This window comes from Coregonus clupeaformis, chromosome 26 (assembly GCF_020615455.1).
Source record: "Coregonus clupeaformis isolate EN_2021a chromosome 26, ASM2061545v1, whole genome shotgun sequence".
Classification (NCBI taxonomy): Eukaryota; Metazoa; Chordata; class Actinopteri; order Salmoniformes; family Salmonidae; genus Coregonus; species Coregonus clupeaformis.
In genome coordinates this window covers 40,685,472-40,703,901 of record NC_059217.1, presented here as the reverse complement: position 1 = coordinate 40,703,901, position 18,430 = coordinate 40,685,472, and the positions used below count along the sequence as shown (strand labels likewise).

General features: G+C 46.5%; 1 protein-coding gene across 1 annotated transcript in view; it reads left to right on the top strand.

The window, feature by feature from the left end:
- The window catches only part of LOC121540377 (NUAK family SNF1-like kinase 1), a 39,089-nt gene extending 22,694 nt beyond the window's left edge, over nt 1–16,395 (top strand). The window contains exons 4-7 of the mRNA XM_045207863.1: nt 722–787; nt 1,021–1,140; nt 11,034–11,166; nt 11,631–16,395. Coding sequence (XP_045063798.1) covers nt 722–787; nt 1,021–1,140; nt 11,034–11,166; nt 11,631–12,715 — 1,404 coding nt within the window. The 3' untranslated portion in view covers nt 12,716–16,395. The remainder of the gene's footprint in view (nt 1–721; nt 788–1,020; nt 1,141–11,033; nt 11,167–11,630) is intronic.
- The last annotated feature ends 2,035 nt before the right edge of the window (nt 16,396–18,430 follow it).

Here is an 18,430-nt window from a genome sequence, read left to right as displayed (position 1 = left end):
TGTTTGGGTGGGCTCCCCCCTAGTCATCATCTCTACAGCTGGAATGGGATGATGTCATCTCATTTACATTAACATTTTAGTCTCCCCAGCATAAGGGAGAGCTCCAGACACACAGCCAGCTCGTAGGGATGAGTCTCTAGGGGCAACCGCACTGAGGGGTGGAGTAGCATGGTGTAGGGTGGTGGGGTGATATAGTGTGGTTGACTGACACAGGAAGCAGGTGTACTGTGAGAGTGCTGATTAGACCCACCTCATCCACTCCATTTAGAAGCATGTGAACAAGTGTTCCCTGTCACATCCTAACCAATTGGAGACGCACAGTACAGTGTAGGCCTGGCGGTTACAGCTGTAGTGAAGTCACCCCATCACTTCCAGATCTGAAATGGCTGCTTGTGTTTCCTGTCCCAGTGTGTGTACCACATGTTAATGCCTGCCTTGAAAGGGCCACTAAACTTCATAGTTACTTTTTTTTGTGAGAACATAATTTATCCTGGTCCATCATTACAGGCTCTTGTTTATGTGACATGTGAGTTAGAGGGAAAATCACTGCAGATGTCAACACACAGATGATAGAGGGCCAGGCAGGGCAATTAAACTGTGCTAGACCAATTGGCCCACTCTGACTATATCCCCTGAGAACAACACTGGAGTTGTACAGCACGGCAATCGGTCTGGTGATTTTTCTTCTATAGCCAACGGATGGACTGTTTGTCTTTTACAGAATGGGGTGGTGCACAGGGATTTGAAACTGGAAAATGTGCTACTGGATGAAAACTGTAACATTAAGGTAAGAAAGAGTCATTTATATTCAACTCTACAGACTATTGTCCATACATTGTAACCTTGTAACATAATCTGTAATTGTGTAACAGTCTGTAACTTTGAGTAGTGTTTAGATATGCAGGCACTACTAGACAACTTAATTTTTTAGAGTCTGTAACCTTGTCAGTGCCATAAGACTTTTAATGACATTTGTTATGATGTTTTACCAAACCACTATGTGTCTCTGTCTCCCACCAGATTGCTGACTTTGGGCTGTCCAACCTCTACCACAAGGACAAACTGCTGCAGACTTTCTGTGGCAGCCCACTCTACGCATCACCGGAGATAGTCAACGGAAGACCTTACTGTGGCCCAGAGGTAGGCACTAGGCAGGCACCACAGAGGTCAGGGGCCACAGACAGACACAATGAGACAGACTGGTTTTCTTTTGTCCCTGGGAGAAGTTATTACTAATGGGGTGGGAGTCCCAAAGCAGATATAGAGAGGGAGGGAGGGAGAGAGAGAGAGAGGGAGAGATAGAGAAAGTTAGTGGTAGAGGGAGGGGAGGGGAGGGGAGGGGGGAGGGAGGAGGTGGAACAGGATTGCTTCCGTCCCTCTCCTCGCCCCAACCTGGGCTTGAACCAGGGACCCTCTGCACACATCGACAACAGTCACCTTCGAAGCATCGTTACCTATCGCTCCACAAAAGCCGCAGTCCTTGCAGAGCAAGGGAAACAACTACTTCAAGGTCTCAGAGTGAGTGATGTCACTGATTGAAATGCTACTAGCGCGCACCATGGCATGAGGTCTCCTCTTTGATGGGATGCTCCCCAGTCAGTTACTACTCACAGCAACTCTCACATCCTTAGTGGAAGTCCTCAGACTCACATCCTCAGTGGAAGGCCACAGATGGTGTCTTGGCTCCCTTTGAAGACTATAGTGTTGTTGTTGCTCACAGTATCCTCTAATACAATATGAATGAGTTACACAGACAGGCTCAGCACCTTCACTGCCAAGGATGGGTGGGACAGAGAAGTTGTTTGGTTAAGAAAAAGGGAGAGAGAATGTGACAAAATAGCCTCAAAACTATTTGTTGACTAATTCCAAAGTAATTCTTTAGGGCGTTTTCCAAATTGCAAGAAAAGTTGTGCGTTATTAAACAAAGTGAAAGTCGTATTTTTAGACTGAAAAGTCCAACAATTCGATTTAGTATAATTCACTGTCATTTTCTTCAGAATTCTCAAAATAACTACACAGAGATTGTAATCAAAGTTACAGAATCCAGTTGGGGAAAAGCCGCAAATTACAGCTAACACTGGAAACAAAAACAGAACACAACAATGGCACTCACCCCATCTCGCCCTCCCTGCAGCCCTGCCAGCCGACCAATGACAGAGGAGCGGTCTTAGTCATTGAACCAATGACAGAGCGGCTCCAGTGTGAGACATTCCTAGCATGGGCCTTAAAGGAAGTCCAGTCAGTGTGGTGCTTCTGGGATGGCTCTATCTGATTTCCTGTGCCCCGACAGTCTGCCCAGTCGCAGACCCCAGTCCCAGAGCTCAGTCCCAGACATGGGCTGGCTAAATCCCCCTGACCATCAACAAGCAGCCACATTCCTCCAGGAGTCTTGTCCTCCTCTTCCAAAGCCTGACATCTGGCTAATCAGTGACCGGAAGTGTGTCTCCTGAGATCTGTTAGGGCCAGGATATCACGGCTCTGCCATCTCTGCTGGACTCAGTACCCACCTCTCCATCCCTCTGTTCCCCCTCCTGCCCCCTCCATGCCCCAGACACTTGTCTTGCATAACCCGTTTACTGAGACAGTCACATTGCATTAGATTAGTGGTCACAAAGCGCAGGCTGACACACAGAGAAAGACAGAGGGAGAAATAGAGTTCTATGTGCATGGAAACAAACTTGCACACTCCAGACTCCACACTCTGGTGTTTATCACTGGTTCTATGGCTGTGAGGGTGGAAGTGGAAGGCAGGGCTGAGAGCACAGCCCATTATCAGCCTGAAAACATCATCCTGGCACATTTTTGCAAAAAAGGTAAAATGTCACAGCAGCTGACGTTTTGCACAATACATTGTAGTCAATGGGAAAATATGAGTGTCACAGGGTTGATGTTTTTCTCAGTACATTGTAGTCAATGGGAAAAGATGAGTGTCTCAGGGTTGAGACCTAAGTGAATAAATTGCATTCAATGGGGGAAGATTAGCATCACAATATGGAAGCATAGCAAGAGATCCAAGATGGCGTAGCAGTGCGGTCGTGTATTCTGTAGTGTGCTCGTGTAAATAGCCTGTTTTTTAGTTTTTTGTCTTTTTCGTATATATTTCTCAATCTCACTTTTCATCCTTCAACTAAATATACTTTCCTGCAACCCGCCTCACCCAATGTGGAACGGATTCTATTATTTCTTATACCTAGCTACTTGCTAGCTACTTGCTATTAGCCACCGTTAGCGGTTTTCACCATTGTCCGTGGCCTGCACTACCTACCAGCCAGCTCTAGCCTGGACAATTATCGGCCAGTTTGCACAGCATGCTATCGACCCAGAACATATCGGATTTTCTGCCGGAATCACTGGACCTTTAACACCGGATCATCGCAACTAGCTAGCTGCAACCGAATGGAGGTTGTTGTTGGCTAATCACCACTGTCCCGAAGCTAGCACCAGTTAGCCTTGAGCTAGCCTCGACCCAGGCCCATCTCCCGGCTATCTACCTCTCTGTCAACCGGACGGGACCTCCTAGTGTCGACACGGAGCCCCGCCGTTCCATCACGACTGGTCTGCCGACGTAATCGCCTGATGTGGTTCCAACAGGCTTCCTGTTGCGACGACCAGGAAGATCCATCTGCTAGCCCCGGCCTGCTAGCACACGCAATCAACAGCCATGCCTCCTGCTCGCCTGTGCCGTAGCAGCCATCGAACTACTCCCGGACTCACCTATTGCTGTTCACTGGACCTTATGATCACTCAGCTACTCAGCTGATGCCTGCTGGACTGATCCTTTACATGGTACCCCATCCTGTGTATCTGTCCTGTTTATCTGTTTAGCCTCAGCCCAAACTTTCATCGTCATTATCAGTTGTTGTCTTAGCTCTCTCGAATAACACCTGTGATTGCTTTATGCCTCTCTCCAATGTCAATATGCCTTGCCTATTGCTGTTTCGGTTAGTTCTTATTATACAATTTCACTGTAGAGCCCCCAGTCCCGCTCAACCTGCCTCAGATAGCTCCTTTGTCCCACCCCCCACACACGCGGAGACCGGCTCAATCGGTGCTATTACCCAACGCTTAGGTTTACCTCCACTGTACTCATATCCTTCCATATCCTTGTCTGTACATTTACATTTTAGTCATTTAGCAGACGCTCTTATCCAGAGCGACTTACAGTTAGTGAATGCATACATTTAATTTTTTTTCATACTAGCCCCCCGTGGGAAACGAACCCACATCCCTGCCGGCCAAACCCTCCCCTACCTTGGACGACACTGGACCAATTGTGCGCCGCCCATGGGTCTCCCGGTTGCGGCCGGCTGCGACAGAGCCTGGACTCGAACCAGGATCTCTAGTGGCACAGCTAGCACTGCGATGCAGTGCCTTAGACCACTGCGCCACTCGGGAGTTACATAATGCCCTGAATCTATTCAACAACGCCCGGAAATCTGCCCCTTTTATTCTTTGTACCCAACGCACTAGAAGACCAGTTCTTAAAGCCTTTAGCCGTATCCTTATTCTACTCCTCCTCTGTTCCTCTGGTGATGTAGAGGTTAACCCATGCCCTGTAGCCCCCAGTATCACTCCTACTCCCCAGGCGCTATCATTTGTTGACTTCTGTAACCGTAAAAGCCTTGGTTTCTTGCATGTTAACATCAGAAGCCTCCTCCCTAAGTTTGAGTTATTCACTGCGTTAGCACACTCCGCCAACCCTGATGTTCTAGCAGTGTCTGAATCCTGGCTTAGGAAGGCCACCAAAAACTCTGACATTTCCATCCCCAACTTCAACATTTTCCGTCTAGATAGAACTCCCAAAGGGGGCGGAGTTGCAATCTACTGTAAAGATAGCCTGCAGAGTTTGAGCTTCTACTTCTAAAAATCCACCTTTCCAGAAATAAGTCTCTCACTGTTGCCGCTTGCTACAGACCCCCCTCAGCCCCCAGCTGTGCCCTGAACACCATATGTGAATTGATTGCCCCCCATCTATCCTCAGAGTTCGTACTGCTTGGTGACCTAAACTGGGATATGCTTAACACCCCGGCCGTCCTACAATCTAAACTAGATGCCCTCAATCTCACACAAATTATCAAGGAACCTATCACATACAACCCTAAATCCGTAAACATGGGCACCCTCATAGATATCATCCTGACTAATTTACCCTCTAAATACACCTCCGCTGTCTTCAACCAGGATATCAGCGATCACTGCCTCATTGCCTGCATCCGTAATGGGTCCGCGTTCAAACGACCACACCTCATCACTGTCAAATGCTCCCTAAAACACTTCAGCGAGCAGGCCTTTCTAATTGACCTGGCCCGGGTATCCTGGATGGATATTGACCTCATTCCATCAGTAGAGGATGACTGGTTGTTCTTTAAAAGTGCTTTCCTCTCCATCTTAAGTAAGCATGCCCCATTCAAAAAATTCAGAACTAAGAACAGATATAGCCCCTGGTTCTCCCCAGACTTGACTGCCCTTGACCAGCACAAAACATCCTGTGGCGTACTGCATTAGCATCGAACAGCCCCCGCGATATGTAACTTTTCAGGGAAGTCAGGAACAAATATACACAATCAGTTAGGAAAGCAAAGGCTAGCTTTTTCAAACAGAAATGTGCATCCTGTAGCACTAACTCCAAAACGTGTTGGGACACTGTAAAGTCCATGGAGAATAAGAGCACCTCCTCCCATTTGCCCACTGCACTGAGGCTAGGAAACACTGTCACCACTGATAAATCTACGATAATCGAGAATTTCAATAAGCATTTTGCTACGGCTTTCCACCTGGCTACCCCTACCCCGGCCACCAGCTCTGCACCCTCCGCTGCAACTGGCCAATGCACCCCCCCGGTTCTCCTTCACCCAAATTCAGATAGCTGATGTTCTGAAAAACCTGCAAAAACTGGACCCCTACAAATCAGCTGGGTTAGACAATCTGGACCCTTTCTTTCTAAAATTAGGTGCCAAAATTGTAGCAACCCCTGTTACTAGCCTGTTCAAACTCTCTTTGTCTGGACCTCTGGCAGTCTCTATGGGGGTGCCACAGGGTTCAATTCTCGGGCCAACTCTATTCTTTGTGTATATCAATGATGATGCTGGTGGTGACTCTCAGATCCACCTCTATGCAGACGACACCATTTTGTATTTAAATTTGAGTCATTTAGCAGACGCTCTTATCCAGAGCGACTTACAGTTAGTGAGTGCATACATTTTCATACTGGCCCCCCGTGGGAAACAAACCCACAACCCTGGCGTTGCAAGCACCATGCTCTACCAACTGAGCTACAGGGGACTATACATCTGGCCCTTCATTGGACACTGTGTTAACAAACCTCCAAACGAGCTTCAATGCCATACAACATTCCTTCCGTAGCCTCCAACTGAACTTAAACGCTAGTAAAACTAAATGCATGCTCTTCAATCGAACGCTGCTTGCACCCGCCCGCCCGACTAGAATCACTACTCTCGGCGGGTCTGACTTAGAATATGTGGACAACTATAAATACCTAGGTGTCTGGTTAGACCGTAAACTCTCCTTCCAGATTCACATTAAGCATCTCCAATCCAAAGTTAAATCTAGAATCGGCTTTCTATTTTGCAACAAAGCCTCCTTCCCTCATGCTGCCAAACATGCCCTCGTAAAACTGACTATCCTACCGATCCTTGACTTCGGCGATGTCATTTACAAAATAGCCTCCAACACTCTACTCAGCAAATTGGATGTAGTCTATCACAGTGCCATCCATTTTGTCACCAAAGCCCCATATACTACCCACCATTGTGACCTGTACGCTCTCGTTGGCTGGCCCTCACTACATATTCGGCGCCAATCCCACTGGCTCCAGGTCATCTATAAATCTCTGCTAGGCAAATCCCTGCCTTATCTTAGCTCATTGGTCACCATAGCAACACCCACCCGTAGTATGCGCTCCAGCAGGTATATCTCACTGGTCATCCCCAAAGCCAATACCTCCTTTGGTCGCCATTCCTTCCAGTTCTCTGCTGCTAATGACTGGAACGAACTGCAAAAATCTCTGAAGCTGGAGACTCTTTTCTCCCTCACTAACTTTAAGCATCAGTTGTCAGAGCAGCTTACCGATCACTGCACCTGTACACAGCCCATCTGTAATTAGCCCACCCAACTACCTCACCCCCATATTGTTATTTATTTTGCACCCCAGTATCTCTATTTGCACATCATCTTCTGCACATCTATCACTCCAGTGTTAATACTAAATTGTAATTATTTTGCACTATGGCCTATTTATTGCCTTACCTCCATAACTTACTACATTTGCACACACTGTATATAGATTTTCTATTGTGTTATTGACTGTATGTTGTGTTTATCCCATGTGTAACTCTGTGTTGTTGTTGTTTTTATCGCACTGCTTTGCTTTATCTTGGCCACGTCGCAGTTGTAAATGAGAACTTGTTCTCAACTGGCCTACCTGGTTAAATAAAGGTGAAATAAAATAGAATAAAGTATAGAGAAAGGCATCACAGACATGACACCTTCCTCTCTCTCCCACCTTCACCCTCTCTTTCTCTCCCCCTTCTCCCCCCCTCCATTATATCTCCCTACTTCTTTCTCCCCTCCTCTATACTATTTATCTTCCTCCTCTCCTCTCCCTCCATCCATTCTCTCCTACCTCCATCTCTCTCTCAACTTTCCCACCTCCACAGACAGGATATGGTCCTCTGTAGCTCAGCTGGTAGAGCACGGTGCTTGTAACGCCAAGGTAGTGGGTTCGATCCCCGGGACCACCCATACACAAAAATGTATGCACGCATGACTGTAAGTCGCTTTGGATAAAAGCGTCTGCTAAATGGCATATTATTATTATTATTATTATATTGATATGTATCAAGGGTATTGGCACATAAGTCAATACATTGCATTCAAGGTAAAAAACGTTGGTGATAAAGCTGCAATGGGTAAATTGATGAAAGACACAGACAGACAGAGGGACAGACAGACAGACAGAGACAGACAGACAGACAGACAGACAGACAGACAGACAGACAGGCAGGCAGACAGACAGGCAGGCAGGCAGGCAGGCAGGCAGGCAGGCAGGCAGGCAGGCAGGCAGGCAGGCATATAAACAGACAGACAGACAGACAGACAGACAGACAGACAGACAGACATATCCACTCACAGACAGACTGGCAGGCAGGCAGACATAAACTCACAGACAGTCAGACAGACAGAGAGACCAAGACAGACAGGGAGGCAGGCAGGAAAGCAGACAGACAAACTCTAAACTCAACCCTAAACCTAACCCTAACCCAAGCTTCATGTCCACATCCCAGCTCAACCCTAACCCTAGCCATAACCCTAACCCTATTCCTAGCCCTCCACATCTTGGCTCTTGGAGTTAGGGTTGAGCCGGGATGTGGAGATGAACCGAGGGTTAGGGTCAGGGTTGGAGTTAGGGTTGAGTCGGGAGTTGATATGAAGCTAGGGTTAGGTTTAGGGTCTCAACCCTAGACATAACCCTAACCTAATCAAATGGCTACCCGGACTATTTGCATTGTTCCCCCATCCCCTCTTTTACTCTGCTGCTACTCTCTGTTTATTACCTATGCATAGTCACTTTAACTCTACCTACATGTACATATTACCTCAATTACCTCTACTAACCTGTGCCCCCGCACATTGACTCTGTACCGGTACCCCCTGTATATAGCCTTGCTACTGTTATTTTACTGCTGCTCTATAATTATTTGTTATTTATATTTTTTACTTAACACTTATTTTTCTTAAAACTGCATTGTTGGTTAAGGGCTTGTAAGTAAGCATTTCACTGTAAGGTCTACCTACACCTGTTGTATTCGGCACTTGTGACAAATACAATTTGATTTGATTTAATCAAATTAACTATTATTTCATTTGCCCCTCCCTCCACTACATCGCAGAAAGGTGGGCCTTGAAGCCTGACCTAAAGTTAGTGTGCTTTTGAGTGACATCAACAGAACGATTGAGGCTAGAAAACAAAATGTGTGTATGGAATCGTTCAACAGACACTCTAGATCAGGGTTCTTCAATCCTGGTCCTGGAGGGCCGAAACACCTCTGTTTTTCATCCTCTCCTTCTAATCAGGGGCTAATTCAGACCTGGGAAAACCAGGTGAGTGCAATTAACTACCAGGTAGAAATAAAAAACAGAAGTGTTTCGGCCCTCCAGGACCAGGATTGAAGAACCCTGCTCTAGATGAACGCAAGCCTACACCAGGTGAAATGAACTCTTCACAGTGAAAACTTGGTCCCACAGAGAACAAGGCATTTCTTCCATATAAAAGCATTACCTACAGCCCTCACTTAACCATGACGCCCCTGTTGACTGTGATTAAGCTAGCTAACCGTGGAAATGAGAGGTAGTTTCACGAGCTCATTGCGCTAACGCTAGTTAGCAATTGCGCTAGCGCTAGTTAGCAACTTCCTTCAAAGGAGACATAAAAATGGTATCCACGAGTTCATCTGACTCTGGGGAAGTAGATAAAGATTCTGAAGTAACCCCTTAATCCTCAACATGGTCCTTCATTCTCTCCCTGCAGTTACACAAAAACATTGTCTTCCATCCTCTCTGTCAATTCTTAACATAAAGACTTGAAACTCAAGGCATCGTTAAAGAGTGTCCCCCGTACATTGAATTTCAGCTTCCTGCGATTACAGGAAGTGACTTAATTGGGGGTCATAGGGGCCGTTTCGAAGGGTTGCAAAGGTTTAATCTACCCAAATGTTACATATTTGTGACCGGGGAACAGTCAAAGAAAATGTTATTGACTTGAAACTTGAAACTGTCTGTCTGTCTGCCTGCCTGTCTGTCTGGCTCTGTCTGCCTAACTGCCTGCCTGTCGGCCTTCCTGTCTGTCTGCCTGCCTGCCTGTTTGTCTGTCTGCCTGTGTCTGTCAGCCTGTCTGTATGTCAACTTGCCTGCCTGCGTGTCTGCCTGCCTGTTTGCCTGCCTGTCTGCCTGCCTGTTTGTCTGCCTGTCTGCCTGTTTGTGTCTGTTTGTCTGTCTGCCTGTCTGTCTGTCAGACAGACAGAGGAGGGAGAGGGAGAGGGAGCGCGAGAGAAAGAGAGATGAGAGGAGGAGGGAGGGACAGGAGGAAGAGAGAATAGAGGGGGAGGAGGGAGAGAGAAGAGGGGGAGTGAGGGAGGGGGAGAAAGGGGAGAAAGAGAGGGAGAGGGTGAAGGAGGGAGGGGGGAGAGAGAGGAGGAAGGGGAGAGAGAGAGTCAACAGACAGACAGAGGTGGGTGAGAGGAGGGAGAGAGAGGAGGAAAAGGGAGAGAGAGCGAGAGAGAGAGAGAGAGAGAGAGAGAGAGAGAGATGAGAGGAAAGGGAGGCAGGGGAGGAGGGAGAGAGAGAAGGGGGAGAGTGAGGGTAGGGGAGAGAAAGAGGGAGAGGGTGAAGGAGGGACTGGGAGAGAGAGGAGGGGGAGGGAGGGAGAGAGAGAGGGGAGAGAGAGACAGAGGGTGACACAACCCTGTGACACTCATCTTTTCCCATTGACTGCAATGTACTGAGAAAAATATCAGCAAAAATGTGCCAAAATGACGTTTACCTATGATATTATGTTGTAGAGTAATATGGTACATTCTTTTAAAAAAAGGTGCTATCTAGAACCTTAAAGGGTTCTTCGGCTTTCTCCATAGGAGAACCCTTTGAAGAACCCTTTTTGGTTACACGTATAACCCTTTTGGTTCCAGGCAAAGCCCTTTTGTGTTCCATGTAGAACCCTTTCTAGAGTGTATAGCTGTGCGGTGCATACACTGTTTCAGCTGTCGCTACAACATTCGTCTTTCCAGTTCAGATACAGTTCGCTCCTTGTTAATGTTTTGATGATCTGTTGCTAACCCAGTAATGGCATTGAGCCTCATTTACCAGTGAATGGGAATTGGTAAAGGGAAATGTGAGATTCCTATTCTTTTCAACTGCGTCTCCAGTGACAGATTTTACTGACTGATCTCTCACTTTCAGTCTATCTGATCATGATCCTGATCTGTGTAGTGACCCGTGTGTGTGTTTTGTTTTTATAGGTGGACAGCTGGGCTCTGGGGGTGCTGCTGTACACCCTGGTCTATGGGACCATGCCATTCGATGGAGGAGACCACAAGAACCTCATCCGCCAGATAAGCAATGGAGAGTACAGAGAGCCCACCCAGTCCTCAGGTGCAGAACAAGACCCTCTACCTACACAGTCTGAGACAGGGGTCCCCAATTACATTCATCCGTGGATGGTCGGGGGGCAGGAACATTGTTATAAATCATTTGTACACTTCAAATTGACCGCAGGAATCCCAAACAGAATAATTTAAAACCTTGATTACATTGGGATACGATCACATATGCTCCTCTATTTATGCGTGGGAATACTTGGGAAGAGATTTCCTAAATTAAAATCACTTTGAGCTGATTTCCTGGTGATTTTACAGTCTTTTATGTCCACAACTATTTAATTTTTTCTAAGAATTTGGCGGGCCGCCTATTGGGAAACCTTGGTCTAAGATCTATTTATTAGATAATAAATGCTCTGTAGCGAAAAACAACACTGAAGTTTAACCTAGCTCATTAATACCCCGTTGTGCTCATATATAGAGTGTTAAACTCTGCTCCCCTCCTGTTGCCCTTCCCAGATGCCCGTGGTCTGATCCGCTGGATGTTGATGGTGAACCCAGAGCGACGGGCCACAGTGGAAGACATCGCCAACCACTGGTGGGTGAACTGGGGCTGGAAGAGCAGCGTGTGCGACTGCGAGACCCAGCGGGACAACGGCACCTCCTCTCCCATGCTGGCCCGCTTCATCGACTGGCAGAACCGGACAGAGCCCCGGCCGGGCAAACCCACCACCCTGCTGCCCCTGGTCCTCCGCCAGCGCCCCAAGAAGTCGAAGAAGGAGAACGAGGTGGGGGATGGGCCCCACGTTGGAGGGGAGGGGGACAAGTCTGGGCTGAAAAGGCCCAAGGGGATCCTGAAGACCCGGGTGACAGAGGAGCAGCATTCGCCCAGCCTGGAGGAGGTGGAGCTGGGGAGCGGTGGAGCGATGATGGGCATCAGGCCAGCCGAGGTAGAACCAGCCTGCTCTAGCCCCAACAGAGAGGCGGAAGAGGAGGAGCCCGCCCTGGCAGGGGGCTCGCCGGCCAAGATGGTGCCCACCCTCCCCAGGAAGGGCATCCTGAAGAACAACCAACAACGGGAATCAGGGTACTACTCCTCCCCGGAGCGCAGTGAGTCCTCCGAGCTGCTAGGGGGTGCCGCCATGTCCCTGGTTACCGCCTGCAGCTCCCCGCCCAGGAGAGTTGTGGGGAGGAAGGGCATCTTGAAGCGCAACGGGAAGTATTCCACCTACAGCGGCCCTCCCTCGGCTGGTGCTCTTGGGGAACCCTCCCAGGGTGACTCGGGCCTGTCCCGCAGCCAGAGCCGTCCATCCAGCATGGTGTTGGAGGATGGCGTCCTGTCCCCCAGGCTGTCCCCCGACTGGCCCCCCACCGCCCTGCACCGCCCCAACATCAGGGCCTGTGTGTCAGCCGAAAATCTGCTGCAGCTGGCCAGCTTCAAGGGTTTCCAGGTGGCCCCTCTGCTCCAAGGGTCAAAGTTCAGCCGGACCCCCAGATCGCGGGGGTCCCCGGGGGACAACGGCAGCTTCTCCCTGCTGGGGGACCTGGACGACATGACTCAGGTGTACCAGCAAGCCCTGGACATCAGCAGCAACCTCACCTAGCCGAGGAGGGCCCGGAGGGGGAGAGAGGAGGCAGCCAGGTGGCCAGGTTGAGGCTATAACATCTGTCTCTGTTGGTGTGTGTGTGTCTGTGTGTATGTGTGTGTACATGTATGTGTATGTCAATGACGACCAGTGAGCCGTATGTTGCTGGGATAGCCTACCTAAACCTTTTGGGAGGTTATAGTTTTCTTACCGGGGTTCAAACTATATTAAACACACACTCATAAATACAATATATTCCTATTATGTACTTCTCAGGCCAAAGGAAATTCAGTTAGCAGGGTTTTGAAACGTTGTGAGTGAGAGAAAAAACAACTGGCACGAGAGAATGCGATCCCAGCCTTCCTCCTCCGTCCGCCCGTAGACTTTGCTGTGTTCAAATGTTTACATATTCAGCAAAAGACAAGTTAGAATCACATACGCAGCAACCAGAAACTGGTTGGCTCTCAAAGCGAACCATGAATTGAGTTTGAGTTTACAAAAGCACCTTAAAAACTCACACAGAGCACATGTTTTTGTGATCTTTTACTTCATGTAAAAAACAAACCAGGGTCTTGCTCCATAATAACTGACAATGTTAATTATTTATTAATATTTGCGTAGATTTTAGTTTGAATACAAAACTGGTGGGTTCTGGCAGTACTGAAATAGTCCAAAGCTCAATGTGACCAACCCTTTGTGTGGATTGTGGAACTGACATATATAATTATTATGTTACCCAAGAAAGTTAAACATATATACATTATATATTAATATGGCCGCATATGTAAAACATTTGGCTACGTATATCACCATAAAAGCGTATGTCCTATATATGAGCATATGATATAAGTGCCTTTTAGATCTAAATGAAATTATGTATGTCATTTCCTGAAAGTGGAGTGAGATGGATGCCAGGCCAACCTGTCACCAGTTATGCTGTTTTGATTCGTATACATGTGAATGTGGTGAGAGAGAGAGAGACCCAGGACCTTAACGGAACACACAGCGGCCTATTGCCTTACACAGTCACATGTCAGGGGTCACACAGACCTAAAACAGCAGTTGAGATGAAACAGTCCAATCTCCATCCCAAAATACACACTGCCAGGAACAAGAACCAAGCCCAGAGAGATGACTGAGTCTTAAACAATAAGGCTTTTCGTGCAGTGCTTTCTTGCTTGATGTGTCAGCAGTTTGGTGATTTAGTTAAACACAAGGCCTGGTCAGGCCAGCTCGAGGGGTCTGGAGCTGCTCACCTTCGAAGGTAGATGGCCCAGAAACCTTCTCATAGCCCCGGAATGTTCCTGGCAAATAAATAGCCATGTCTGTGGTTGTTTTGTCTGTATGCCTGTAGTGCAGTGCTGGAGTTGCCTCTGCTGAGGCCTTCTCACTCAATTGGCATAACTTGGCTACAGACTCATACCAGCTGGAAATGGCAGAGAAAGCCTACGAGTCGTGTACACAATGCTCAGATTGTTATCTGTGGATATTGTTATAGCCTAGTTAAAATTTAAACCATCCCCCTCCAACTCCACAAAGGGCTTAGTAGAAGGATGTGTTTCAGTGCTCTGATGACACAGCACATTCCACAGACAATGGCTGGAGACGTGTTGGTGCGGGAGATGTTATCAGCACCAGGCAGGTGGGTTCTGTGGTCTGTGCTGTCAGGTCTCCAGCTGTGTGTACAGGGCCATTATGTCAAATAAGCACAATTAGCCAGCTATTGTTTTTATTAGAGGGCGGTAGAGTGTAGTAGAGAGAAACATAATAATGGTAGAGTGAAAGAGAGAGGTAGAGTGTAGTAGAGATTTTAGAGGAAAACAAGTGTTAGAGTGAAAGAGAATGTTCTTAGTGATGGTGAGATTTGAGAGGCCTTTCCTGTTGGAAAGGGTGAAAGAATTGAGTTGTTGAGTTGAAGGAAACAGATATGTAGACTAGAGAAAGTAACAGAGAAAGTGAGTTCTGAGGGGAAAGAAAGGAAATGGAAAGTCTTTTTTTAATAATTTTTTTTACCAAAGATGAGAAGCTTCATTGATGCAGGGGATGACATGGATTGGGTACTGTATGTGCCCCTGGAACCTTTATGATAGCTGGGAAACCCCATCTGAAAATGAATTCATTTCGCAACAATAATAGCCTGACAGGCTTTTATTATGTTTTTTTGTGTTAAGAGATTGTTTTAGGCCAAAAGCTAGAGGCTGGCAAAGCAACTTGTTTCATGGGCTGAGTGTGTTCTGTGGAGTGTGTCTGTTCGACGTATTTAGAATGGTCTTAGTGTGCAACACATTTCAACTGGGATGGAGAGGGAGATCTGTGACTGATACATTGGATATATCATCAGAATATGTGTATGGAAAACCATAGCAACCCCCAAGCAACAAAATTAACATGTTGAATGATTTCAAAGGTCCGCTAGTGCAAAGTCCTGGTTATTGATTGAAACGACAGACCCGTTCCGTATTATATTGCATTTTATTGCCCTTTGTATGGCCTTTTATTGTCAACTGGATTTACAGTGATAAAATTATACTATGTTAGTATTTTGTTTTATTACGCTTCTGTTTTTGATTCTCCAAAATATAGAAACTTTATATTGCTTTATGTTATGGCAGAAAGTATTTCTTCCCTGAGTTTGGCCGTACGAGATCAGAGGACTGATCTGACATCAGTGAGATCTCAGTGTTTCCCCTGTTTTTGGTACACCTGAGGGGTCAGAGCAGCTGACCGGAGTCATATTGCAGAGTGTTTAGCTGTGAACTTACATCAGATAGAGAGTCAACTTACCAATACAGCCTGGTGACCCAACCACAGAGAACAGGGCATTTAAACCTACCCCCTTCCAAAGAAAGAGGTGCCCATTGACACCACTCAAAGGGTAAATCCATGGCTTATTATTATGATAGTAATCTCTCTAAAATGCTAACACATATTATCAACACAGAGATAAACACGTACATGTATGTGCCATCACATTGACAACCGCTTGTTTGATCCCAAAGGAGTAGTCAGAGCCCATCTGTACCAAAGCAAGGAGATCCTAAATAAAGGAATGACACCAGGAGAAAACAATGGAAGAAATCTGATTAAACTCTCTATCTGCCAAACTGGAAATAACTGGTGCATATACAATAGTTAGTAGCAGAAAGTCTAATCATAGGAAAACTTGACTGGATATTGCTATTAAGACAATAATAATAGTATTATTATGTTATTTAAGTATTATTTTTGTTGGCTATTGCCACAGTTATGATTTTGTTTTGGTATCAGTTGATGAACCTGGACTGCTAAGGTGATTTAAGTTGAGTGACTTTGCTATCTTTTATGATCATGTTTAATTTGATGATAATGAGAATTATTATCAAGGTGTTTTTTATACTTGTATTTATTGGTGATTAAGCCATTTCATTTGACGAATAAAGCTACTCTGTCCATGCTTTGGCTTGCTTGGGAGTGTGTTGATGGCATAAATGGAGAGATACCATTGTCTGGGATATAGCATTGAGGGAGTGAAGATGACATTTCATTGTGAAAGCATTGTTCAAGTATATGTTTTGGAGTTACAAACAATCAGATTTCATCATATATGACTAAGTCTTAAGAAATGTTATTGGAAGGAACCAAACTTCATTGGTCCCTCTACTACAAACCATGCTTCTGTAGTACTGTACCAACTCAAATAAATGGATCACGTCAAAGAAGTTGTTTCCTGTCTGACTTTTTGTGTGTTCAGTGTTATTCAGTTTCTGTCTTTCATACTTTTCTTGGCATTTAACTCCTTCTGTAATCTACTTGCACATTTTGAGAATTGGAAGAATCTCTCCGAGAAACTTCAGGGACAATAAAGTGAGTGAGCGTGTCTGTCTGTCTTGGGGAGAAAGAAGAGTCTGTTTTTTAGAGCAGAACAGAGACAAGCGGTTGGTAGTCAAGGGAGAACATTGCTGCTGTTAGGCTAATTTGATCCACATTTACTTTTAGGGGGAGTGGGTGGCCTTCTGGCTGGCTGATCTGGCCGTAGCTAAGGAGTCTTTGGGGCTTCGGTGCTGATATGTGAGACAGCACCCCCTGCCTCATGTTGTCCAGACCAGACGACAACGGGCCCAGGAAGAGAAACATGGTTTATCTACACTGATCTAGGAACTTCTAACCAAATCTCATGCTAGGTAGATAGCTAACTTGATTTCTATACAGGGTATAATCTGTCACGTGAGATTATATCTACAGAAAGAGTTACTGTAGTTTTTCCTCTCACATAGTTGAATTTGTGTTTTGTGCTTCATATACTGTAGCCTTTGGTGCCCAGAAAACACTAACAAAGTAAAGCATTCATTAAATACCACTATGAATCAGTCTTTTACTAGTTGTGGAGATTTCTGGTTGACCTAATATGTGTTTGGGAAAGCCTCAGAGGGAGAATAAGAGGTGAATGAACAAGAGTAGAGTGAGCAGTTGAGGGGAGGACGGCTCATAACAATGGCTGGAACTGAGCAAATGGAATGGCATCAAACACATGGAAACCATTTATTTGATGTATTTGATACCATTCCACTCATTCCGCTCCAGCCATAACCACGAGCCCGTCCGCCCCAATTAAGGTGCCACCAACCTCCTTTGGCTTGGAGCCATATTTACCTCAGTGCACTAAGAGCAGTTTTCAGCCAATGGTTTCCCGAAATGAACCGCAGGTCAGAACAGAGATTGGAAGTTACGAAACCCTGACATGATATTGACCTGAGTTTCAAAGGGATTTTTTCCTTTTTCAGAAAAATCTGGTTCACATCATGACCCTCAAATAAAATGCAGCTGCCAGACTTTCTGAGCTACCCCTCCCCCCCCATCACCCCCTCTCTCAAACCCCCATCCGGTCCTTTACCTTGACCCTGAGTCTGCCTTGGAGAGATGGAAGTTGACACACTGACTACACATTAGGGGCTAGATCCTACAGGCCACTGCTTTTTCAACTCTATTTAACTGAAATGTAAAGGACAAAATACATCCCATAGAGAGGATTTTAGGATATAAATAATCTATAACGTTGAAATAATACTTCAGTTAAGTTTACCAGTCTTTGCTGAAGAAAAAGGGTTTCTACCAATAGAGCAAAAACAGCAGTTCAGATCTGCCCTAGTCAGTGCTGCCAATTGCCGCATTTGGCTGCTGTTGCAGGGAGCCTGCAGGAACATTGAGGGTTTAGGGTGGGTGTTGTAAAACGAGCTGCCCGTTCATAGCAGGAAAAATAAACACAGGGCGGGGCCTAGAGCAGGCCTGAGTACAGTGGAGCGTGTGTTACTCCGATAGCTGACACATATTGTTTTAAAAGTAGCTATGGGCTTTAAGTGAAGGCCACTGTACATACACGCCGGTGACATTCAGATCTCCCCGGCACTCCTCTTCCTCTGAGCCGCTGTGATAACATTGTGAATGGAGATGGAATAAACCTCAATCCCTTTCCATTCCCTCTGCTCTCCTCCTGTCCTCTCTCATCTTTTGTTCCCCCTATCCTGCACCCGTCCCGCTCCCTCCCTGGCTCTCCTGGCCAGAGGACTATTTTTAGTGACGGCGCTGCTATTCTGGAATTTGCTGCTGACTGGCTGCTGCTGGATGTCTGGGCGGCGATTTCTTCAGGAATGTTTGGCTTGCTCTCAAACCACTACAGAGCCGCAGCGCAGGGCGGACGGCCCGGGGCTCTGATTACAGACCCTCGCTCTGGTCTGCTCTCTGCACCTTCTCTTTCCT